The following is a 25,950-nucleotide window of genomic DNA, read 5'->3' on the forward strand; positions in this document are numbered from 1 at the left end:
GGTCATAACTTTCCTTCCCAGGAGTAAGTGTCTTTTAATTTCATGGCTGCAATCACCATCTGCAGTGATTTGGGAGCCCCCCAAAATAAAGTCAGCCACTGTTTCCTCTGTTTCCCCATCTATTTGCCATGAAGTGATGGGACCAGATGCCATGATCTTAGTTTTCTGAATGTTGACTTTTAAGCCAACTTTTTCACTCTCTTTCACTTTCATCAAGAGATTCTTTAGTTCTTCTTCCCTTTCTGCCATAAGGGTGGTGTCATCTGCATATCTGAGGTTATTGATATTTCTCCCTGCAATCTAGATTCCAGCTTGTGCTTCTTCCAGCTCAGCGTTTCTCATGATGTACTCTGCATATAAGTTAAATCAGCAGGGTTACAATATACAGCCTTGACGTACTCCTTTTCCTATTTAGAACCAGTCTGTTGTTCCGTGTCCAGTTCTGACTGTTGCTTCCTGACCTGTATATAGGTTTCTCAAGAGGCAAGTCAGGTGGTCTGGTATTCCCATCTCTTTCAGAATTTTCAACAGTTTATTGTCATCCACACAGTCAAAGACTTTTGGTATAGTCAGCAAAGCAGAAATAGATGTTTTTCTGGGACTCTCTTGCTTTTTTGATGATCCAACAGATGTTGGCAATTTGATCTCTGTTTCCTCTGCCTTTTATACTAATGCATAAAAGGGAGAAAAAGGGAAATGTGGGAATTGTTATTGAAAAAACTAGAGAAAACTGAAGTAAAGAAAAAAAAGAAAGATGGTGATGGAAAGAAGATGAGAAATGAAGTCATCGTAAAACAACCCAAGAATCACTGTGCTCCTTGGTGGAACCCATGTTCGTCATGCTTGTCCTTTCTTTCAAGTTCTTGGAAGCAAACTTTCCATCAAAAAACCTCTATTTCCTTGAGAGTCAGCTTTGTCGTTCTTTTGAATTTCATATTTGGGCTTATTTTACTTCCTTCATTTTCTCTGATCTGCAGTTTAGTTGAGTGTGGGAAATGACACAGTTCTCTAATTTATATGCAGGAGTAGGAGTCTCTTTTTATGCTTCTCCAGGCAGAGATTCTTTACTAAAGCATAAATGAGAGCAGTGTAAGGTGTCTGTCCTGACATCTCATAAGATGATATTAATCATCATGAAATTATACAGTCACACTTTAATTTCAGCAATGACACTCAATTCAATAAGGTCCTAGAATGGTAGATTCTTCAAATGATGTCCCTTCTACATGGAGAAAAACGTCCTCGTATTTTCAATAGCAGTTCTTATCTGACTGGTTCTTCCCTGGTGGCTCAGAGGTTAAACCATCTGCCTCCAATGCGGGAGACCCCGGTTTGATCCCTGGGTTGGGAAGACCCTCTGGAGAAGGAAATGGCAACCCACTCTAGTATTCTTGCCTGGAGAATCCCATGGATGGAGGAGCCTGGTAGGCTACAGTCCATGGGGTCACAAAGAGTCGGACACGACTGAGCGACTTCACTTTCTGATGGGTCTCTAGAGGCTAACGAGGGTGGACGGACTACTTCCCCTGCACAGCCAATCAAGCCTACTGCATGTTACCACCCTTCTATGATTTAATTTTCTGAAAGAATTAAGGTAGCGCCTGCTGGCAGGAAAAGGATCAGTTAGATCTTATGATTTATTGGGCAATGAAAGAGACCAAAGGCAAAGCTGTAGTACGAGGCTGCATGGTCGTTCTGATGTATGCAGGAGGAACAGGCTTAGGGATATAGAATGGGTGTAATAACATCATCTTTCAACAAGGACAGTCTTCAATTTCACTTTCACGGGCTTAAGTACTCTGCTGATGTGAGGGAACTCTTGCTGTCTCTGTAAAGGGCATATGTAAATTGAATCTGTTTTAGTCCCCTTATTTTATTCTCTTTAGCATACTACTCATGTTACTCTTGTTACTCATGTCAGTGGAGTTGAACAAGTACAGCCTTTGGAGTTAGAAGCTTTTTAGTTTATTTCTAGGTTCCAACACATTTGAGCTGTGTGGCTGTGGGGAAGTCATATGACCCCTTTAATGTCGGTGTTCATGTAGGCAAAAATATGGACAGCAAAACCTATTTTATTCCTTTTGTCAGAAAGTGTCTGCATAGTCCAGGCACATACTGGGTAATTTAGAATGCCCGTGCCCTTCCCTCCTGTATTTCTTGCTCCTGTTCTTACATCTTCTATGTGTCTCCTAGAGTTTTTTCTTTTTTTTTATGGGTGGCGGAGGCTCACCAGAGTGTTATGTGACAGAGGGGACATTGTATTAAAGAATTTAAGAACTGATCAAGCCATTATATTAAGTAATTGCTTGATCAATGAGTCACCCACACCAGGCATTCTTGGGGCTTCTAAGCTCTGGGAAGCCTTCTAGAAAGGAATGAAAAAGAATAGGAAGATACAGTCAGGGGCAGAGAAATCTGATGACCCCAGTCATGGCAGAGTCTTGTGTCCTGCTGCCTTTTAGGTAATAAATAAGGTGGCCCTGGTAAAGAGACATTTGTTAAGTGTGACTGGTGATGCTTAAATACTTTTTTTTTTTTTTTCCTGACGTAAGGATGATGCTTTTGGTTTCCCTGAAGTTAAACGTCTCTACTTATATGCTCTCCTCTTGCCTAACATTTTGCATGTCCTCAGGACACCCGATTAGTTAAGGTTACAAGTCAATTACTTGTTGCAGTTTTACTTTAGCATACTGAAAACAAGTTGATTTCTTTTGGGGTTTCCTAGTAATCAGTTCATTGCTGATTTCCACCTCCTCTGGGAAAAGTGAGCTGAGATTTCCTGGTTTATGAATAAAGTCACCCCTCCAACTACTTTTAAGCTCTATTCTCTTGGTAGCTCAGAGGTTAAAGCGTCTGCCTGCAATGCGGGAGACCCGGGTTCGATCCCTGAGTTGGGAACATTCCCCTGGAGAAGGAAATGGCAACCCACTCCAGTATTCTTGCCTGGAGAATCCCATGGACAGAGGAGCCTGGTGGGCTACAGTCCACGGGGTCACAAAGAGTCGGACACGACTGAGCGACTTCACTTCACTTCTGTCTCCTATAGTTCCTACCTTTCCCTCTCTTTTTCCTTCTCTCCTCTTTATTCATTTTTCTAGTTGACCTTTACTCAAAGTTTATATATGAGGACAGTTCAACAGATTTCAGAATTCTTTAAAAGACTGCTCAGTTATTTGTTGTCCTTTTCTGAACGTCATAGAGGGCCCCTCTGATAGGCTTATGTAAATTCATAGCAGTCATAACTGTAGGCCCTTCCTTTTTTCTTTACAGCTCTTCCTTATCTGATTTCTTTTAATTCTACTTTGGGGATGTTTTACATCAGAATTAATTATATTGAGAATAAGTATCTGTTGCCTAATATTTCAAACTTCATGATAAAATCAGTTGAAACATAGTTATTCATGGTTTGATTATCCTGGCTTCTTGTCACTCCTTTATTTCTCCACTTTACCAACTTTTGTCAGAACTGGAGAGAGAAGAACTCAAGTCAAATTCCTCAATTTGAAGTGTCATTTCTTAAGCTGTTACAAAACTACACTGAAATATTTTCTGTAGTATTTCCTACTCTGATACTATATTAAAAACTATCATTGATTGAGACTATCTTAACTGTTTTTCAAGTATTGTCTCATTTAATTCTCACTAGAACTCTGTGCTCAAAGCCACTAACTCCATTTTACAGATAAGGAAATTGATATTTGGAGATGTGATGTAACTTGCCACAAGTCAATGGAAATATGGGATAGAACCTGAATTCAGAATCTTAATTCTAACCCAAATTACACAACTCCAAATTCAGGGCCCTTAACAACACTCATGGACCAAATGTGGAGTTTAGAGATAAGATGTACATTTACTAATTTATATAACTTTTCTCTTCACATAGTTAAGTAATTCTCTGATACAATTAAAATTTACAAACACTATTGGTGCTCATCTGTAACACTATTTCAGAAGGTGACTGCAGCCATGAAATTAAAAGGCACTTGCTCCTTGGAAGAAAAGTTATGACCAACCTAGATAGCTTATTCGGAGAAGGCAATGGCACCCCACTCCAGTACTCCTGCCTGGAAAATCCCATGGACGGAGGAGCCTGGTAGACTGCAGTCCATGAGGTCACTGAGGCTCGGACACGACTGAGCGACTTCACTTTCTCTTTTCACTTTCATGCATTGGAGAAGGAAATGGCAACCCACTCCAGTGATCTTGCCTGGAGAATCCAAGGCACGGGGGAGCCTGGTGGGCTGCCGTCTATGGGGTCACACAGAGTTGGACATGACTGAAGTGACTTAGCAGCAGCAGCAGCAGATAGCTTATTAAAAAGCACAGACATTACTTTGCCAACAAAGGTCCATCTAGTCAAAGCTATGGTTTTTCCAGTAGTCATGTATGGATGTGAGAGTTGGACTATAAAGAAAGCTGAGTGCTGAAGAATTGATGCTTTTGAACTGTGGTTTTGGAGAAGACTCTTGAGAGTCCCTCAGACTGCAAGGAGATCCAACCAGTCCATCCTAAAGGAGATCAGTCCTGAATATACATTGGAAGGACTGATGCTGAAGCTGAAACTGCAGTACTTTGGCTACCTGATTTGAAGAACTGACTCGTCTGAAAAGACCCTGATGGTGGGAAAGACTGAAGGCGGGAGGAGAAGGGGATGACAGAGGATAAGATGGTTGGATGGCATCACTGACTCAATGGACATGAATTTGAGTAAACTCTGGGAGTTGGTGATGGACAGGGAGGACTGGTGTGCTGCAGTCCATGGGGTTGAAAAGAGTCGGGCATGACTGAGCGACTAAACTGAACTGATTGGTTCTCGGTGATCTGGAAAAATATACAAACCTAAAGAACCTATAGATAAGGGGAAGGCACCTTTTGCCATTCAGCTTCCTTAATCAAGGATTGCCAATAAAATGATAAAAATCCATTTTTTCCTAATACATAAGACTTGGGCTCTGACTAAAAGAGTATTTTTTTTTTTACACTTAACTAGCTATATAACCTTGGGCCCCACTAAGTTTCTATGTTATCATCTAGAAAACAAGATAATACATTCTTTAACTTCTAGAATTCAATGAAAAGTTACATGAAAAGTGCTTACTTAAGTACCTAGAATATGGTGTTGCTCACTAAAAGGGAACTATAATTTTTATTCTTTCATCTCTTTATTTTTTACAAAATGCACAAATCTTTCAAAAACAAAAGTAAACCAAATAAGATGAAACCCTTTCCTAAAGTAAAACTTACTAGTATGAGGGTGCTGTTTTTCTTCTTCCCTTCAAGACTGAATAAAATAGAATTTTTAACAGAAAAAGGAGTTACTCATTTAGAAAGGAAGACAGTGTAATTCAATTAAACTTTACAATATCCAATCTTCAATGGATTCAGATGATTAACTTTTATATCTGTTCCCAATGAAAACTGATTTTACTGGTTTTAGACAACCCTAACTAAGTGTTGTGGGAGCTTTCAGGTCTTATACAAAACTCTGTTCTGCTTTCTCCTTAGCTTCCTCCTGTGTTCTATCTACTCTCCTTGGCTTAGAGAGAGGACACACGTACTGTGAGCTGTTTGGGAGAACCCAAGTAAGGAAAGAGGCGAGTCTCTCAGAAACAGAAATGAAGGAGAGCAACTGGCTAGAGTTGGTCTTTAATATCAGCACTGGACAAAAAAAAATTAGTTGCCAGGGATGTTTTCTTGTATTTCTTTTATGTTTGGGAAGGAAGTTTTTAGTTATTCTCAATGTTTAGAGTGATTTTCTTTCACAACACAACATGGTCAGATTTTATTCTCTGACCTTGTTCCTTATAAATACTAATGATGAAAAGAAAGTAATTTTATTTTCACCCAATCCTTTATTCATTTTTTTTCAATAGGCACTGTTCTACTTGCTGGTATTACAGCAATAGAGCATTTGTAGAGTGATCATTTTAGCGAGGAATGACAACAGATAATTTATAAATAAAGTACATTCAACATCCATAGATTTAGCAATCTAGGAACAGAAGGGATCTTCCTTAAGCTAATAAGACTTTCTATGAAATTGTCTATTGAAAGAATTCCCCTCAAGCAGGAACAAAACTACTTAAGGGTTTCCCCTGCGGTCAGGAACAGAACATGAGTGTTGTTATCACCATGTTTAATATTTACTGGACATCCAAGCTAATGTAGTAGGCAAGGAAAATAAAAAGATTTCATAAAGCTCAGAAAGGAAGAAATAAGATTTTTACTATCCAAAAATTGTATGATTGAATAGGTAGAAAATCCAAAAGAATCTTGAAAATACAGAATTAATAAGTGAGTATAGCAAGGCTGCTGAATATTAATATCAATACACAAAATCAATTTTATTTTTACATATTATTAACAGAGAAATGGGGAAAAAAACTTTAAAAAAGACACCATTAACTACTGCATCAAAAAACTCCATCAAGGAATAAATAGAAAAATAACAAAGTTTTGTCAAGTATAATTAACGAGGACCTAAATATGAGTTCTTCCCAGTTAGTAAAGAATTCGCCTGCCAATACAGGAGACGCAAGAGTCTCGGGTTTGATCCCTGGGTCAGAAAGATCCCTTGATGTAGGAACTGGTGACCCACTCCAGTATTCTTGCCTGGAAAATTCCATGGACAGAGGAGCCTGGCAGGCCACAGTCCTTGGGGTGGCAGAGAGTCAGACATGATTGAGCATACACTGGGCACAAATATGTTCAAGCATAGGAAGACTCAATGTTTAGTACAACAATTCTCCCCAAATTAATTAATAGATTTAATGTAATTTAAATAAAAATTCTATAGGGTGACAAAGCTGTATATTATCACCCTGCTTATTTAAGTTCTATGTAGAGTACTTCATGTGAAATGCTGGGCTGGATGAATCACAAGCTGGAATCAAGACTACCAGGAGAAATACCACCACCTCAGATATGCAAATGATGCCTTTTGATGGCAGAAAGTGAAGAGGAACTAAAAATCCTCTTGATGAGGGTGAAAGAGGAGAGTGAAAAACCTGGCCTGAAACTCAACATTAAAAAACTAATATCATGGCATCTGATTCCATCATTTCATCGCAAACAGATGGAGAAAAAGCAGAAGCAGTGAGACTTTCCTTTCTTGGGTTCCAAAATTGCTGTGGACAGTGACTGCAGCCATGAAATTAAAAGATGCTTGCTTCTTGGAAGGAAAGCAGAGAAACGGCGTAATAAAAAGCAGAGATATCACTTTGCCAACAAAGGTCTTTGTAGTCAAAGCTATGGTTTTCCCAGTAGTCATGTATGGATGTGAGAGTTGGACCAGAAGAGGGCTGAGTGCCGAAGAACTGATGCTTTTGAATTGCAGTACTACAGAAGACTCTTGAGAGTCCCTTGGACTGCAAGGAGATCAAACTGGTCGGAAATCAACCTTGACTATTCATTGGAAGAACTGTTGCTGAAGTGGAAGCTACAATACTTTGGCCACCTGATGTGAAGAGCTGACTCACTGGAAAAGACCCTGATGCTGGGAAAGATTGAAGGCAAAAGGACAACGGGGCAACAGAGGATAAGATGATTCAGACAGTATCATTGACTCAATTGACATGAATTTGAGCAATCTCTGGGAGAAGTTGAGGACAGAGGAACCTGGCATGCTACAGTCCCTGGGGTTGCAAAGAGTAGGACAGGATGTAGTGACTGGACAGCAACAACAACAGCAACAATAACATGAAAATTCTAGTGAGGATCTTTGTGGATCTGGTAAGCTACTTTAAAATTTATATAAAAAGGCAAAGGCCCAGAAGTGCCAAGGCAATCTTGAAGACGATGAACAAACTTAGAGAATTTAAATAGCAGATATTAGTATCAGCTTTGATGATCTGGCCACTTGATGCAAAGAACTGACTCTCTGGAAAAGACCCTGACACTGGGAAAGATTGAAGGCAGGAGGAAGAGGGCACTACAGAGGATGAGATGTTTGGATGGCATCACCAATTCGATGGACATGAGTTTGAGCAAGCTCCTGGAGTTGGTGATGGACAGGGAAGCCTGGAGTGCTGCAGTCTATGGGGTCGCAAAGAGTCGGACATGACTGAGTTACTGAACTGAACCAGTTAGTATCAACTATAGAGTTATAGTAAATAAGATAGCATGATGACACAAATAGAACCAATGGGCAGGAAAGTCCAGAAACAGAGTCCACACATCTATAGTCATCTAATTTATCACAATGATGACACCATGGTGCAGTGAAAAAAGGATGGTCTTTTCAATACTTGGTACCAATTAGACATCTTTATAAGAAAAGAAGGCTGCTTTCTAATTTTTTCTTGTGGAGTAGAGCCCTCATTCTGAAATCAGAACAAGTATTTTCAAATTAATTAGAAAATCACACTAGCTCAAAAAGCAGGGATCTTGACCCTTATCTCACACATACACAAAAATCAATTCTAGATTGATCTCAGTTGCATACATTTTAAGAATGTAGGGACATATTTTCATGATCTTGTGACATGCAAAAATGTCTTTAAAAAGACACAAAAAGGAAAAAAAGATAAATTGGACTACATTTTGTTCATCAAAAAGTATCAGTAGGAATGTAAAAATTGAAAAAATCACACATCAGGAGAAAATATTTGCAGTACATATAACTGACAAAGAGGTCATTAAAAATATATAAAGAATTTCTACAAATCAATAAAAAAGCAGACAAACCAATAAGCACTAAGATATTTCAAAACAGAAGAGATACAAATGGTCAATAAATACATGAAAGAAACTCAGTTTCACTACTTGTCAGTGAAATGTACATTCAAGCTGAGTGGCAGCTGCACGGGTGCAAAGGGCCGAGAGGAGCTACTCCATGTTCAAGGTCAGGAGGTGTGGTTGTGAGGAGATACCCCTCGTCCAAGATAAGGAGCAGCGGCTGCGCTTTGCTGCAGTAGCCATGAAGAGATACCCCATGTCCAAGGTAAGAGAAACCCAAGTAAGATGGTAGGTATTGCAAGAAGGCATCAGAGGGCAGACACACTGAAACCATAATCACAGAAAACTAGCCAATCTGATCACACAGATCACAGCCTTGTCTAACTCAGTGAAACTAAGCCATGCCGTGTGGGGCCGCCCAAGACGGGAAGGTCATGGTGCAGAGGTATGACAGAATGTGGTCCACTGGAGAAGGAAATGGCAAACCACTTCAGTATTCTTGCCTTGAGAACCCCATGAACACTATGAAAAGGCAAAATGATAGGATACTGAAAGAGGAACTCCCCAGGTCGGTAGGTGCCCAATATGCTACTGGAGATCAGTGGAGAAATAACTCCAGAAAGAATGAAGGGATGGAGTCAAAGCAAAAACAATACCCAGCTGTGGATGTGACTGGTGATAGAAGCAAGATCCAATGCTGTAAAGAGCAATATTGCATAGGAGCCTGGAATGTCAGGTCCATGAATCAAGGCAAATTTGAAGTGGTCAAACGAGATGGCAAGAGTGAATGTCGATATTCTAGGAATCAGTGAACTAAAATGGACTAGAATGGGTGAATTTAACTCAGATGACCATTATATCTACTACTGCGGGCAGGAATCCCTTAGAAGATATGGAGTAGCCATCATGGTCGACAAAAGAGTCTGAAATGCAGTACTTGGATGCAATCTCAAAAATGACAGAATGATCTCTGTTTGTTTCCAAGGCAAACCATTTAATATCACAGTAATCCAAGCCTATGCCCCAACCAGTAACGCTGAAGAAGCTGAAATTGAACGGTTCTATGAAGACCTACAAGACCTTCTAGAACTAATACCCCCAAAAGATGTCCTTTTCATTATAGGGAACGGCAATGCAAAAATAGGAATTCAAGAAACACCTGGAGTAACGGGCAAATTTGGCCTTGGAGTACAGAATGAAGTAGGGCAAAGGCTAATAGAGTTATGCCAAAGAACACACTGGTCATAGCAAACACCCTCTTCAAACAACACAAGAGAAGACTCTACACATGGACATCACCAGACGGTCAACACCGAAATCAGATTGATTACATTCTTTTCAGCCAAAGATGGAGAAGCTCTATACAGTCAGCAAAAACAAGACCAGGAGCTGACTGTGGCTCAGATCATGAACTCCTTATTGCCAAATTCAGACTTAAATTGAAGAAAGTAGGGAAAACCACTAGACCATTCAGGTATGACCTAAATCAAATTCCCATGATTATACAGTGGAAGTGAGAAATAGATTTAAGGGACAAGATCTGATAGACAGAGTGCCTGATGAATTATGGATGGAGGTTCGTGACACTGTACAGGAGACAGGGATCAAGACCAGCCCCATGGAAAAGAAATGCAAAAAAACAAAATGGCTGACCGAAGAGGCCTTACAAATAGCTGTGAAAAGAAGAGAAGCAAAAAGCAAAGGAGGAAAGGAAAGATATAAGCATCTGAATGCAGAGTTCCAAAGAAGAGCAAGGAGAGATAAGAAAGCCTTCCTCAGTGATCAGTGCAAAGAAATAGAGGAAAAGAACAGAATGGGAAAGACTAGAGATCTCTTCAAGAAAATTAGAGATACCAAGGGAACATTTCATGCAAATATGGGCTTGATAAAGGACAGAAATCGTATGGACCTAACAGAAGCAGAAGAAATTAAGAAGAAATGGCAAGAATACACAGAAGAACTGTACAAAAGAGATCTTCACGACCCGGATAATCACAATGGTGTGATCACTCATCTAGAACCAGACATCCTAGAATGTGAAGTCAAGTGGGCCTTAGAAAGCATCACTACGAACAGAGCTAGTGGAGGTGATGGAGTTCCAGTTGAGCTGTTTCAAATCTTGAAAGATGATGCTGTGAAAGTGCTGCACTCAATATGCCAGCAAATTTGGAAAACTCAGCAGTGGCCACAGGACTGGAAAAGGTCAGTTTTCATTCCAATCCCAAAGAAAGGCAATGCCAAAGAATGCTCACACTACCACACAAGTGCACTCATCTCACACGCTAGTAAAGTAATGCTGAAAATTCTCCAAGCCAGGCTTCAGCAGTACGTGAACTGTGAACTTCCAGATGTTCAAGCTGGTTTTAGAAAAGGCAGAGGAACCAGAGATCAAATTGCCAACATCTGCTGGATCATGGAAAAAGCAAGAGAGTTCCAGAAAAACATCTATTTCTGCTTTATTGACTATGCCAAAGCCTTTGACTGTGTGGATCACAATAAACTGTGGAAAATTCTGAAAGAGATGTGAATACCAAACCACCTGACCTGCCTCTTGAGAAACCTGTATGCAGGTCAGGAAGCAGCGGTTAGAACTGGACATGGAACAACAGACTCATTCCAAATCGGAAAGGGAGTACGTCAAGCCTCTACATTGTCACCGTGCTTATTTAACTTATATGTAGAGTACATCATGAGAAACGCTGGGCTGGAAGAAGCACAAGCTGGAATCAAGATTGCTGGGAGAAATATCAATAATCTCAGATAGGTAGATGATACCACCCTTATGGCAGAAAGTGAAGAGGAACTAAAAAGCCTCTTGATTAGAAGAGAGTGAAAATGTTGGCTTAAAGGTCAACATTCAGAAAACAAAGATCATGGCATCTGATCCCATCATTTCATGGGAAATAGATGGGGAAACAGTGGAAACAGTGTCAGACTTTATTTTTTGGGGCTCCAAAATCACTGCAGATGGTGATTGCAGCCATGAAATTAAAAGACACTCCTTGGATGGAAAATTATGACCAACTTAGATAACATATTGAAAAGCTGAGATATTACTTTGCCAACAAAGGTCCGTCTAGTCAAGGCTATGGTTTTTCCAGTGGTCATGTATGGATATGAGAGTTGAACTGTGAAGCAAGCTGAGCACCGTAGAATTGATGCATTTGAACTGTGGTGTTGGAGAAGACTCTTGAGAGTCTCTTGAACTGCAAGGAAATCCAACCAGTCCATTCTAAAGGAGATCAGTCCTGGGTGGTCATTGGAAGGACTGTTACTAAAGCTGAAACTCCAATACTTTGGCCACCTCATGCTAAGAGTTGACTCATTGGAAAAGACCCTGATGCAGGAAGGATTCAGGGCAGGAGGAGAAGGGGACGACAGAGGATGAGATGGCTGGATGGCATCACTGACTCAATGGACATGAGATTGAGTGAACTCCAGGAGTTGGTGATGGACAGGGAGGCCTGGTGTGCTGTGATTAATGGGGTCACAAACGGTAGGACATGACTGAACGAGTGAACTGAACTGACATGCCACCAGTAGGGCTAAAATAATAAGATAAATATTAATATTATTAAATACTTGGAGGAATAGCACAACAGGAAAACTCATGTAGTATTGGAAATATAAATTGATATCATGACTTTGAAAACTGTTTTGCATTTTCTACTAAAGCTGATCATAAGTATACCATATAACCAGCAATTCTACTGGTTGATAAACAACAGAGAAAAATATATCCTCTGAAGGACAACTCTTTTCAACAATAGTTGTGTTTAAAACGTTCTGAACATGACTATTCAAAAAAAAGAAAGGCAAAGACTGCAAACAACCCAATCATCCACACTGGAACAGAATGGAATAAAGAAATTTTGTTAAATTCAAGCAGTGCAATACTGCAGAACAATAAAGTTGAAAGAAATACAACCCTACACAATAATGTCAGCAAAGCCAAAATAATGTTTGACAAAACAGGCTACATATAGAAGAGTCCATTTATATGATTCTTTTTATACACATCTTAAAGCCAGGCAAACTAATTTATGATATTAGAAGCCAGGATAGTGGTTTTCTTGGTGGGAAGCGAGTGACTATAAAGCAGCACAAGGGAGAAGGTGTGTAGATTCTGGTAGTACCTCTTTCTTGATCTGGGTACATAGCTCTGTACACTTGGTGAAAACCATTGAGCACTATACTTATTACTTATACAGTTTTATATATGTAAAATATAGTTCAAGAGAGAAAAGGCCATTAAATAATAACATGGTGAATAAACTTTCAAGCTATTAACATTCTGTAAAGGTGAAAAAAGAAATTAAGTGAAATTGAGTAATATGAAGAAAATAAAGCAGTGGAGAGACACAGAAGGTGTGAAGAGGAGGGGGCCATAGTTTTAAAGAGAGTGGTCAGAGAGGCTAACTGTGGGGATGGTTAATCTCTCTCTTACCTGTATGGTAAAATTTCCCTGAAAATCCCAGGTTGAAAGTAAAATTTGTGATTTGTGCACGCAAAAGATTCTGAGTATCAAGCAGGGCCTGAAATACATAATTAAAAAAAAACATATCAGGTAGAGAATGGCTTTAGAAGATATCTTCCTTTAGCAGTCAAAAGGTAAAAATAATCCTTTAGGCATGAGAGAATTAAATGATGGAAAGCAGTTTTTTTTTTTACAGCCTTACAACTAGCAAGATGCTTCTGAGATTACATAATTACATACTTATATATTTATTCTTTAGATGCAGTAAATCAGCAAAAAAGTGTCAGTTAGAAAAAGGAAGTTAAATGAAAAGTTTATTCTTCATGTTCGAAGAAACTAGTATCTAATACATAAAATACATCTCATTTTACCCTTTAGGGGATGTAATTCACCAACTGTAAAAAAAAAAAGATATTCTTTTAAAGTGAAATTATATAAAAAGATATATTGAAAGAAACAGATAGTTGTTTTTCAGATACATCTTTGGTCTTCAAAATCCAATTCTTTTCAATCTGTAGGTCTTAGATTCCCCAAAGATAGTGATTATTCTTCAAATATGGGTATCATGGTAAAGTAAATTTCTAACTTGCCCTTTCATTGGAAAACAGATAAACAAACTTTGTACTAATGACAGGTAAAGCTATTTTGAGGTTTAATTATTATATCGTATAAAGTATCATGCTATGAGTATTTAATGGACTTCTCTTTCTCCTTTTCTTTCTCATTCTTATTCAAATTCACATTCTTATATTCCTTCTCTTCCCCTTCCCCAGACTATGGTAGTTCAGTGCCCACCTAAAGGAAGCAAAAAGTAACTCTAAATGGTAGACTTGTAAAGGATCTTAGTTAATACTTCTATTATACGTGAAGAAAATCAGGAGAACTGATATACCTGTTTTCACAGATAAAATTAGTGGTAGGTCCTAGATTAAGGACATACATCACCTGATTCCAAGTTAGGTACTCTTTTTAAAAGTCTACTACACTAAATCTTTTCCTACCCTTCCGTAGTACAGCTGGACCCGCAACAGAATCTTTTCTGTTCCTAGTGTCTGATACCTGGAAGCCCGCCCCCTCATGCTCATGACCTGAACTTTTGGGGGGATAAACAGATAATCATTTTATTCAGAGACCCTCTTACAACTGCATGTGTTCAACAATTACTAGTTGCCACTCCTCTCTTATTGCTGCTGCTACAATTACTGCTACTAATTTGTTGTTGCTGTTGTTAGTGATGGATAATACAAGTCTATCTGAACTTCACCCTTCATTTGTTAAAGTGGAGACAATTACCTAGTTGAGAGAACTGTGATGAGGAATGTAGAAGATGTACTATATGCAGGAATGTCTGATAAACTTTTTAAAAAGTGGCGTAAAATATTAGGTGTTCATATAATTGTCAGCAATATATTACATGTTAATGTAATTATGTGCATTATATTATTGATAACTGTATCTGTATATTGTATACTTCTCATCTACTAATTTTTTATTTGAAATACAGCTGACAAACAATATTATGTTAGCTTCAGGAATATAAAATAGTAATTTGACATTTAAATACATTATGAAATGATCAAGCCTGAAGTCTAGGAACCATCTGTACCCATACAAAGTCATTACAGTATTACTGACCATATTTCTTATGCATATGTATGTAAATTACACCCCCATGACTTAATTATTTTATAATCAGCAGTTTAACTCTTAATTGCACTTACCTGCTACCTTGATTTCACTCATTGCTCCAAACTTCTTTTTGGCAACTACGCATTTGTTCTCCGTATCTATGAGTCTGTTTTTGTTTCATTTTGTTTGTTTTTTACATTCTACATGTGAGATCAGATGGTATTTATCTTTCTCTGTTTATTTACTTCACTGAGCATAATACCCTCTAGACCCATCCGTGATGTCCCATGGCAAGATTTCACTCTTTTCTTAAACCGCAAATATTCTACTGTATATACACACTACATCTTTATCCATTCATCTGTTGATAGACTTTAGCTTGCTTCTGTATCTTGGCTGTTATAAATAATACAACAATGAAAACAGGGTTTTTTAATTAGTAATTTTGCTTTCTTTGGGTAAATACTCAAAAGTGAAGTTGCTGTGAGATATGGTAGTTCTATTTTTAAGTTTTTGAGGAAGGTTTATACTGTTTTCCATAGTGGCTGCACCAGTTTAAAACCCCACCAGCAATATACTGGAGTTCTTTTTTATCCACATCCTTTCTAGCACTTGTACTTTCTTGTCCTTGTCTTAGCTATTCTGAAGTGATATCTCATTGTGGTTTTGTTTGCATTTCCCTGATGATTAGTGACGCTTAACATCTTTTCCTGTGTGTGCTGGCTATCTGTATGTCTTCTTCGTGTTCTCTGTTTTTTTTTTACCACAATAAAATAGATGCACACATACACACACACCCATACACACATTTCATAAGCTTCCCTGGTGGCTCAGTGGTAAAGAATCGACCTGCCAGTGCAGAAGACCAGGTTCATCCCTGGATCAGGAAGATCCCCTGGAGGAGGAAATCACAACCCATTCTAGTATTCTTGCCTGGGAAATTTCATGGACAGAGTGGCCTGGAAGGCTACCGCCCACAGGTTACAAAGAGTTGGACATGACTTAGAGACTAAAACAAAAAAAACAACATATACTTAGATATACAGATGTATAGCTAAGTGAAATTAGAGCCATAAAGTAAAAATTAGAACTGTATCAATTATAATTAAAAATACAGTTTTGAATTTTGCCTTTTCCATTTAACAGTATATCATAAGCTTTCTCTCATCACATTAACCATTCAAATCCAAAATTTTTAATCTATTGATTTTAATGGATGCTGAACATTACATCAAATGCATAGAATTTATTTAACCACTTTGCACTACTATTGTACATTCAGATTTGTTTCCTTCTTTTGTCTAATATAAATTCTGCCCTATGTGTCAATACATATTTATATAGCAATGAAGTAACCGTTTCCTCAGGAGAAAATAATTCTGCTTACTCTTACCAAGCAAAACAATTTCTGAGCAAATCTGAAAATGTTTTAGTATTGGGCTTCCCTGGTGGCTCAGTGGTAAAAAAGTCTGCCTGTCAATGCAGGAGACGGGTTTAGTCCTGGGTTGGGAAGATTCCCTGGAGAAGGAAATGGTAACCCACTCCAGTATTCTGGGAAATCCCATTGACAGAGGAGCCTGGTGGGCTACAGACAATGGGATCACAAAAGAGTTGGACCAGACTTAGCAACTAAACAATAGCAAATAAAAGTATTAATAGGGAACATAATATCCAATAAACATTATAAGAGAACTGTATTTGAATACAATTTAACATAAAAATTTGACTATTTCCAAAATTATTTTTCCAAATTTGAATCTCTATGCTACCCCAGTAACTTAGGTTTTTTGAGGCTTCATTCTATAAAGCCAAAGCAGTTACAGGCATTAAAAGATCTAGCTGAAGGCAAAAAACCAAAAAAGATCTAATTTAAAGAGACAGGGGTCTGAGAACTGAGTGAAATGGGAGATTTTATATATCTTTGGATTTTCTCCAAATTTCTTTAACAGAATGAACATATCAATTAAAGCAAATAGAAAAGACAAAATTTTTAAAAATAACTGCAAAAGAGTTTTATATGGAGATTTATGTTAGGACTCACTACATGTGTGACATTCTTTGGGGAATTATCTGCTAGCTTTTTGTTTCCTATCTGGGCTTCCTAAACTATATTTTTATCTTTTGATAGTTAACAAAAGTAGTTGGTGACCAAATTAAGTCTTGGAAAGAAATTTTAGTGTTTAATATTTTTTTTAGCAATAGGTAAAATTATGTTTCAGCACAGAATTTTTAGGGTTAATATTTTCTTAATCAACCAAATACTAATTATAATATAAATATGTATAATGTAGCTAGATCTGTTAAAGTAAACAAAAACAATTGGGCAGCTAATTACCAATATAAGCTCCTGTATCTCTTGATCTATGTACACATACACACAAACATCAGATATTCATGGGTTTGGCATGAAGATCAAGTGAGAACATGGATACATGACCTTAATACCTTTCCTAGCACACAGAAGTGGAGTTTTAGCCCTATGAGTGGAATTTTTCATCCTTTCCTCTGTCAACCTTAAAAGTTCCTTATCATCCTGTCACAAAATTCCATCTTCTATTTCTCACTGTTGTTCACTTGGTGTAAAGTCAGGCATATGCCTAAAATTTTAAATGATATTTTAAAATTGAGCCTTGGCACTTTTGGAGTTGTCTAATCAGCACTGGGGCTTCAGATGGCTCAGTGGTAAAGAATCCGCTTGCCAATGCAGGAGATGTGGGTTGGATCCCTGGGTCGGGAAGATTCCTTGGAGAAGGAAATGGCACCTTGCTCCAGTATTCTTGCCTGGAAAATTTCACTGTAGTCCATGGAGTTGCAAACAGTCAGACATGACTGAGCAAGCACACGTGGTCGGCATTAAGGATTTTAAACAAAGGAGGACTATGGCCCATGTAGCTGTATTATAACAACGTTTTAGTCACTCAGTCGTGTCTGATACTTTGTGACCCCATGGACTGTAGCCCGCCAGGCTCCTCTGTCCATGGGATCCTCCAGGCAAGAAGATTGGAGTTGATTGCCATGCCCTCCTGCAGGGGATCTTCCTCAACCCAAGGATCAAACCCAGGTCTCCTGCATTGCAGGCAGATTCTTTATCAACTGAGCCACCTGGGAAACCCTTAGTGAATCCTGTATCTTCCAACAAAATGTTCATGTATTTTACTGTTTGTATTGTAGTAAAAGAATAATGGGTTTTTATGGAAACCAAGGAAAGGACAGTAACACAGTCATCTTGAATTATTTGTTAACCATACCTAAACTGTCCAGAGCAAAATTATATAACCTCTAAATCATACACATGAGAGATGGTTTGCTAGAAAATTTATTGGACTGAAATTGGCAAATAATGACATATGAGTAGGAAAACGGAAAACAAGTACCATTCTCATTAAGCATTCATTTGAAATTGTTATACATATTCTATTTAGCTTATGGCTATATACCCAAATAGTCAAAATGCTAATGTAATTTTTCAAAAAAGAAATAAAAATAAAAGCTAGTTCTCAGCACCTTTAGGCAACTGTAAGTTGTATCTCACTCATTCAATTATACAGAAAAGGTTTTTATGTGTTGTAATAAACATAATTTTTAAACCTTAGTAATTTAAAATACTTGCTTTCAGCAGCAAAGCAGAAAAGGATGGAGAGGTGTAGGATTCCATATGAAGGGACTAAAGCATGTCAAACCATGTACTACTGTTTCAGAGCAAATTAAGTTTCCTTTAACAGTTGCAGTTATGTTGGAAACCCCTTAAGTAGCATTATCTGTTCTGCCTAAGAGATGAAAGTGGTAAATACTTTAAAAAAAAACTCTTGACAACTGGCCATCACCCCTATCCCCACCAAATACATTTTGGGTTTTACTAAAGCTGGACTATAAATTCCATGAGGTAGTGTCTCTGTCCAGTTCACTTCACTACTGAAGTCTAGCATGTTGTCAGGTGGAGGAGAGGGACAAGTAACTATTTAATGAATGGGGACGTTAGTGAATTTCTGATTGATCTCCTAGTGCAGTGAACTCATAAAGACTTGACAATAATATTGTGGAACATTCTTTTGCTATTTTATTTTCATAAACTGTTTTTAATCTTGAATTAATTTCAACATATTTCATATCCAAAAGGTTATTATAAAACATTCTGTTTTCAAATTATTTGTAAAAAAAAGTGCTAAAATAAAAGCATTCCCTATTTCAGTACTTCTCAAACTTCTAAACACATGAAGATAATTTTAAAAGCTTAATAAAATGCAGATTTCTGGGTTCTAACCCAGGAATCTAGCCAGGGATTCTGAACTATAGTGCTGAAGCAGGCCAAAGCATCCTCGATGATTCTGCTGTAGGTGACATTATACCACACTCTAAGAATCACTGTCTTATTCCTTGATTTCAAATAGCTCAACACAAGTTTTCACTTACTTGAGGCATCCTTTTCTCTGAGAATATGAAATCTTTGATATCTACTATATAACAAAATTTTTGGTATACAGTAGGCATTCAGCTATTGATTTTATAAGCTGCATAAATAATAGGTACTGTGAATTCTAAAATCAAAAATATTCTAGAAAATAAAAAGAAATATATAGGATCATCAGAACCCAATTGAGGATCCAACTGAGGAAATATATAGGATCACAGAATCCACCCCACAGTGTTGACCCCAATGTACTTCATCATGCCTGGAGTAATCTGGGTAAGAAATTATACAACACAGATGGTAGCCTTTAGAAATTTTCATGTTTTGTCTTTATCAATTTTATTTTCCTTAGTTTTTCTAATAAAAGTCCCCCTTCAGCTTGAGTTGGGAGAACCAGTTAATCAGATTGCCACCTAAGGTAATCAGCTTCAACCTAGGGAAGTTAAGGTGTTGAGGAGGCAAGTGATTATGGAGGATGCTGCTGCTGCTGCTGCTAAGTCACTTCAGTCATGTCCGACTCTGTGTGACCCCAGAGACAGCAGCCCACCAGGCTCCCCTGTCCCGAGGATAGATATGTCTTAAGAATCAGACTGCCATGGGACTATACAATTCAGCTGTTGTGGAGAACAGTTTGGTGGTATCTCAAAAAGTAAAATATAGAATTATCATATGACTCAGCAATTATGATCCTCATTTTATATCCAAAAGAACTGAAAACAGGTTTTTAGAGAAATATTTGTACAAATTTGTTGATAGCAGCACCATTCACAGTAGCCAAAAGGTAGAAACCACCCATCAGTAGATGAACAGTTAAACCAATTACAGTTCATATATACAACGGAACATTATACAGCCATAACAAGGAATGAAGTGCTGATACATGCTACAATATGGATGAATCTTGAAAACATTAATACTAAGTGAAAGAAGCCAGGCACGAAAGGTCACATACTATATGATTCCATTTACATGAACTATCCAGAAGAGGTAAGTCTATGGTGATGGAAAGTGACTGGTGCTGCAGAGGGAGGTAGGGAGAAATTGACAGAACTCCTTAATGGGTGTGGGTTTCCTTTGGGGTGATGAAAGTGTTTTGTACCAGATAGAGGTGGTGCTTGAACAGCTCTGTGAGTGCACTAATGCCATTGAATTATTTTAACATGGTAGTTTTATGCATGTGCATTTCACCTCAAAAACCAAAAGACCGTGCAATTGTGAGTACTGTTGTCTTCATGTTTTTTTTTTCCTAAATTTTATTGAAAGAGCCTTACATGAACTACTCTACCCAAGTTATTTCCAACAGATGCCCCATATCCTTTACACTGACTTTAAGAAAACTGTCCAGAAATGCGTTAAGTAAAGACATCAGGAACTGTTGGGATGCAGTGATAGTCAATACTCAAAACCTCTTATGGTATTTGGAGCTTGCCTTAGACCTTACCTTCTATCATCCTCCCTTCTGTTCACCCAGCTGTGGATTTTCGCATCTGTATGCTGTTCCTGGAGCATACCAAGTTTCTTCTCACTTCAAGGTCCTTAGTCTTGCTGTTTCCTCTTCAAAGATATACTTTGCTCAGATATTCACGTGGTTTACTTCCTCACCTCTACTAGGTCTCTGCTTAAATATCATCCCCTCGGTGAGACCTTCCTTACCCCTGTTTTTACTGAAGAGTTGATTTACAATGTTATATTAGTTTCAGATGTACAACACAGTAATTTGATATTTTTTATAGCTTATACTCCATTTAAAGTTATTATGAAATATTAGCTATATTCCCTGTGTTGAACATTACATACTTATATCTAATTTTATACCTCTTAATTCCCTTCCCTTTTCTTGACCTTTCCTCCACCTCTCTTCCCCTCCCCACTAGTATCTTTTCTGTATCTATAAGTTTGTTTCTGTTTTGTTACACTCATTTGTTTTATATTTTAGATTCCACATATAAGTGAAAACATACAGTATTTGTCCTCCTCTGTCTGAGCTACTTCACTAAACCCAATACCCTCCAAGTCCATCGAAGTTGCTGCAGATGGCAAGATTTCACTCTTTTTTTTTCTTATGGCTGAGTAGTAGTCCATTGTGAGGTGGCAAGAATGCACAGAAGAACTGTACAAAAAAGAGCTTCATGACTCAGATAATCATGATGGTGTGATCACTCAGCTAGAGCCAGACATCCTGGAATGTGATGTCAAGTGGGCCTTAGAAAGCATCACTATGAACAAAGCTAGTGGAGGTGATGGAATTCCAGTTGAGCTCTTTCAAATCCTGAAAGACGATGCTGTGAAAGTGCTGCACTCAATATGCCAGCACATTTGGAAAACTCAGCAGTGGCCACAGGACTGGAAAAGGTCAGTTTTCATTCCAATCCCAAAGAAAGGCAATGCCAAAGAATGCTCAAACTAAAACACAATTGCACTCATCTCACATGCTAGTAAAGTAATGCTCAAAATTCTCCAAGCCAGACTTCAGCAATACGTGAACCGTGAACTTCCTGATGTTCAAGCTGGTTTTAGAAAAGGCAGAGGAACCAGAGATCAAATTGCCAACATCTGCTGGATCATCAAAAATGCAAGAGAGTTCCAGAAAAACAGCTATTTCTGCTTTATTGACTATGCCAAAGCCTTTGACTGTGTGGATCACAATAAACTGTGGAAAATTCTGAAAGAGATGGGAATACTAGACCACCTGACCTGCCTCTTGAGAAACCTATATGCAGGTCAGGAAGCAACAGTTAGAACTGGACATGGAACCACAGACTGGTTCCAAATAGGAAAAGGAGTATGTCAAGGCTGTATATTGTCACCGTGCTTATTTAACTTATATGCAGAGTACATCATGAGAAATGCTGGGCTGGAAGAAGCACAAGCTGGAATCTAGATTGCCGGGAGAAATATCAATAACCTCAGATAGGTAGATGATACCACCCTTATGGCTGAAAGTGAAGAAGAACTAAAAAGCCTCTTGATGAAAGTGAAAGAGGAGAGTGAAAAAGTTGGCTTAAAGCTCAACATTCAGAAAACGAAGATCATGGCATCTGGTCCCATCACTTCATGGGAAATAGATGGGGAAACAGTGGGAACAGTGTCAGACTTTATTTGGGGGGGCTCCAGAATCACTGCAGACGGCGATTGCAGCCATGAAATTAAAAGACACTTACTCCTTGGAAGGAAAGTTATGACCAACCTAGACAGCATATTAAAAAGCAGAGATATTACTTTGCCAACAAAGGTCCATCTAGTCAAGGCTATGGTTTTTCCAGTGGTCATGTATGGATGTGAGAGTTGGACTGTGAAGAAAACTGAGCACTGAAGAATTGATGCTTTTGAACTGTGGTGTTGGAGAAGACTCTTGAGAGTCCCTTGGACTGCAAGGAGATCCAACCAGTCCATCCTAAAGGAGATCAGTCCTGGGTGTTCATTGGAAGGACTGATGGTGAGGCTGAAACTCCAGTACTTTGGCCACCTCATGCAAAGAGTTGACTCACTGGAAAAGACCCTGATGCTGGGAGGGATTGGGGGCAGGAGGAGAAGGGGACGACAGAGGATGAGATGGCTGGATGGCATCATCGACTCGACGCACAGGAGTTTGGGTGAACTCCGGGAGTTGGTGATGGACAGGGAGGCCTGGCGTGCTGTGATTCATGTGGTCACAAAGAGTCGGATACGACTGAGTGACTGAACTGAACTGAGTAGTCCATTTTGTGTGTGTGTGTACACACACACACACCCACCACATCTTTATCCATTCATCTGTTAAAGGATACTTTAGGTAGCTTCTATAGTATGGCAGTTGTACATAACGCTGCTATGAACCTTGGAGTGCATATATCATTTCAAATTTGTATTTTCATTTTTCTTCAGATATATACCCTGGAATGGAATTGCTGGATCATATGGTAGTTCTAATTTTAATCTTTTGAGGAATCTCGTTGCTGTTTTCCATAGTGGCTGTTAACTACACTGTTTTAAACAGATCATTGTTATCTGGTTTCCCTAGTTTATTTTTTTTCTTCACAGAATATATTATATTACTATTTAGCATTTAGTTATTTATAATGATTCATTCCCTCTCCCCTTCTAGAATTATTCATTTAGCTTTATAAGAGAGTAGATATGACATCTGTCTCTACGATGCTGGATCTGCAGTGCCCAAAGCAGTGCCTGGTACATGGTGGGCTCCGATTAGCTCCTTGTTGAGTGAATGAAAGAACAAATGGATGGAGGTAACGCCATGATACTACCCAACCAGAAGAGGAAAACAACTTTTGACATTTTTTGCAGGATAACTAAAGAGTAAACAGACGTGATGGCTTCCATGAAGAGGACACAGGAATTCTGTTGTGCAAAGTGCACAGATCGTTAACACAGGACAGGAGCTGTTGCTTTGGTGAGGGCTAAGCAGAGCTCAGATAACCTTTGGGTGCTTCAGGTAACAAGGTCCAGTGTGACGCAGCACAGAAACTCAGAGTGTGGCTTTAGATCAGACCACGGAACCTGTTTGGTTCCTTTGGACTGAAATGCTCTATGAATTTTCTTCTTTTTTTTTAAAATGAAAGCTAGGGTAAAGACAGAAGTGTATACTTTGCTTAGCAACTTAGTTGACTAGAGCCTAACTGTTAGTGTATAAATAAAAAAGACGAAGTGAAAACAACAGGAAGCATGAATTAATAATGTTGAACTTATTAAAAAACGTTTCCTGCTCTTACTTAGAATCACTTTTACATCATAGGTTCTGATAAGCTTTATGAAATGGCTTCCAAGAATATGGCAGATTAGATAAATTTGAAGTTATGGAAATTAGCTACAAGAAAAAGTACTGAAGAACCTAAGGGAAAAGTTAGATAGAAAAAGCATAAATTACTACAAAAAATAAATACACACATATATTACGGTGCAGGCAAATGGTCTGACACGTCACCATAGCTTCTAAGGCCTCCCTACATTATACCCTGATCAGTGGCCCATAAAAATGAATATGATAAGGTTGAAAAAGTTGTCCCATTGACTCCATAACTAAACTTATTAATTCAGTATACATTCACTGAGTGCCTACTCTATTTTATGTCCTATGTTAGTTGCTGGGATAATGGAATTAGACTTACCACTCAGTCATAGGAAGTTTTAGGGAGAAAATGAGATAATATCTGAGAAAAGTCTTTAAAGTCCTAAACAATGTATAAAAATATTAATATTGTCTAAAATAAGTTTTCTGGGAAACGATTTATATTTTTAAAGCCAAATGACATTCTTGAACGACTTACAGATGAGTCAAGCAATTTCAGGCATCAGCTCATTTTTCTCAGCTCTAGCCCACAGGCTCTCTTATTGTGAGGGAAAAACTCTAAGCTGCTTCCGGCATCTGGGCCTTTGTTCTTGCTGTTCTTTCTCTCTGCCCCATATGGGCACATTTTGGACTCCCATTTCTTTTATATCTCTGCTCAAATTTGACCGTATTGAAGACGCTTTCCCTGGCCATCCTTTTAAACGCTGCAGCTTACCCGTGCCCTGAGGCCCACGCTTGCTGTCTCCTTTCCCCTCCTCCATTTTCCACAGCACTGTCAGGCCTACTGTGTTGTAACACGTGTTTGCTTATTGTTGTCTACACCCACTGAACATAAGGAACATGAGAGCAAGGACTTGGCCTGTATGAAGATGGCCCACTGCCTGATATGTAGTAGCTACTCATAAATATTTGTTGAATAAATAAGTGAATGAATGGATGCTCCTGAATTGAAATTTAGGGTCGTTTGAGCTGAAGCAGAAGTGCAATTCTTTAGCCAAAGTTGGAACTAAAATGGAGAAAAAATTATTTGGACCAGTCCAGCTTCTTTGAAACAGCAGTAAAAGCAAAAAGAAGAATAGAAGCTCTAAAGATGGAGAGAAAAGGCCAGTTGTCTTGACCAGACCAGAAATAGAAATGGTCTAACATCTGACAAAGACTTCAAGCCAAGTCAAGCTACCAGGATGACTTCCTCTGACTTTCTGACAATATTTTAATTGTGAGGCTATTCAGAAAAATAATAGTGTGGTTTCTGGAGGGAAGGTTCCTGGGCTTGAATCCCAATTCCAAGTACACTAAGTAATTTTTCACACTGGCAAGTGCCTTTCCTTAAGCCTCAGTTTTCTTATTTCAAAAACACTGTGTTTCAATACCTATTTCATAGAGTTGTAAGTTTTGGATGATGTAATCTGTGTAAAGAACACTGTCTGGAACATAAAAATCATGTAGAATTTTAATACTTTAACCTAAATCTAAAAAAAAGAAAAAGACTTAAAATGATCACAAGAATGTTTAACTCTGGGGCTTCCCAGGTGGCGCTAGTGGTAAAGAACCCACCTGCCTATGCTGGAGAAATAAGAGACATGGGTTTGATCACTGGGTTGGGAAGATACCCTGGAGGAGGAAATGGCAACCCACATAAAGTGGTTTAAAAGGGAAAAAATGATAGACATAAAATGGAATAAATTATCATAAAAATTTAAAAATGCACATGACTTTGGGCACTAGTGTTAGCCCTGTGTGGACTGTGCGGCAGTGGCCAGAGTGGGGGAAGCATATTACTGTAACTGGAAAGGGGAAAGACCCAGAGATTCTTTCATGGAGGGGGTTCTGCACTCCTTCAGAGAGCAGGGAAGAGCAGGAAATATTTGGCAATCAAAACTTGACTAGAGAGTCCTCTGCCTGCGGCTGAACTAAGAATGCATCATAAATAATGAGAATCACAGAATCTGAAGCTGGAAAATTTTTAAGAGA

General features: G+C 38.5%; 1 protein-coding gene across 3 annotated transcripts in view; it reads right to left on the reverse strand.

Moving 5' to 3' along the window:
• NDST3 (N-deacetylase and N-sulfotransferase 3) overlaps positions 1 to 25,950 on the reverse strand; it is a 174,448-nt gene that overhangs the window by 97,967 nt on the left and 50,531 nt on the right. For all 3 annotated transcript variants that reach the window (XM_013964458.2, XM_005681278.2, XM_018049185.1), the window contains exon 3: positions 13,127 to 13,214. In XM_013964458.2, coding sequence (XP_013819912.2) covers positions 13,127 to 13,214 — 88 coding nt within the window. The remainder of the gene's footprint in view (positions 1 to 13,126; positions 13,215 to 25,950) is intronic.

The sequence above is a fragment of the Capra hircus genome, chromosome 6 (genome assembly GCF_001704415.2).
Source record: "Capra hircus breed San Clemente chromosome 6, ASM170441v1, whole genome shotgun sequence".
NCBI lineage: Eukaryota > Metazoa > Chordata > Mammalia > Artiodactyla > Bovidae > Capra > Capra hircus.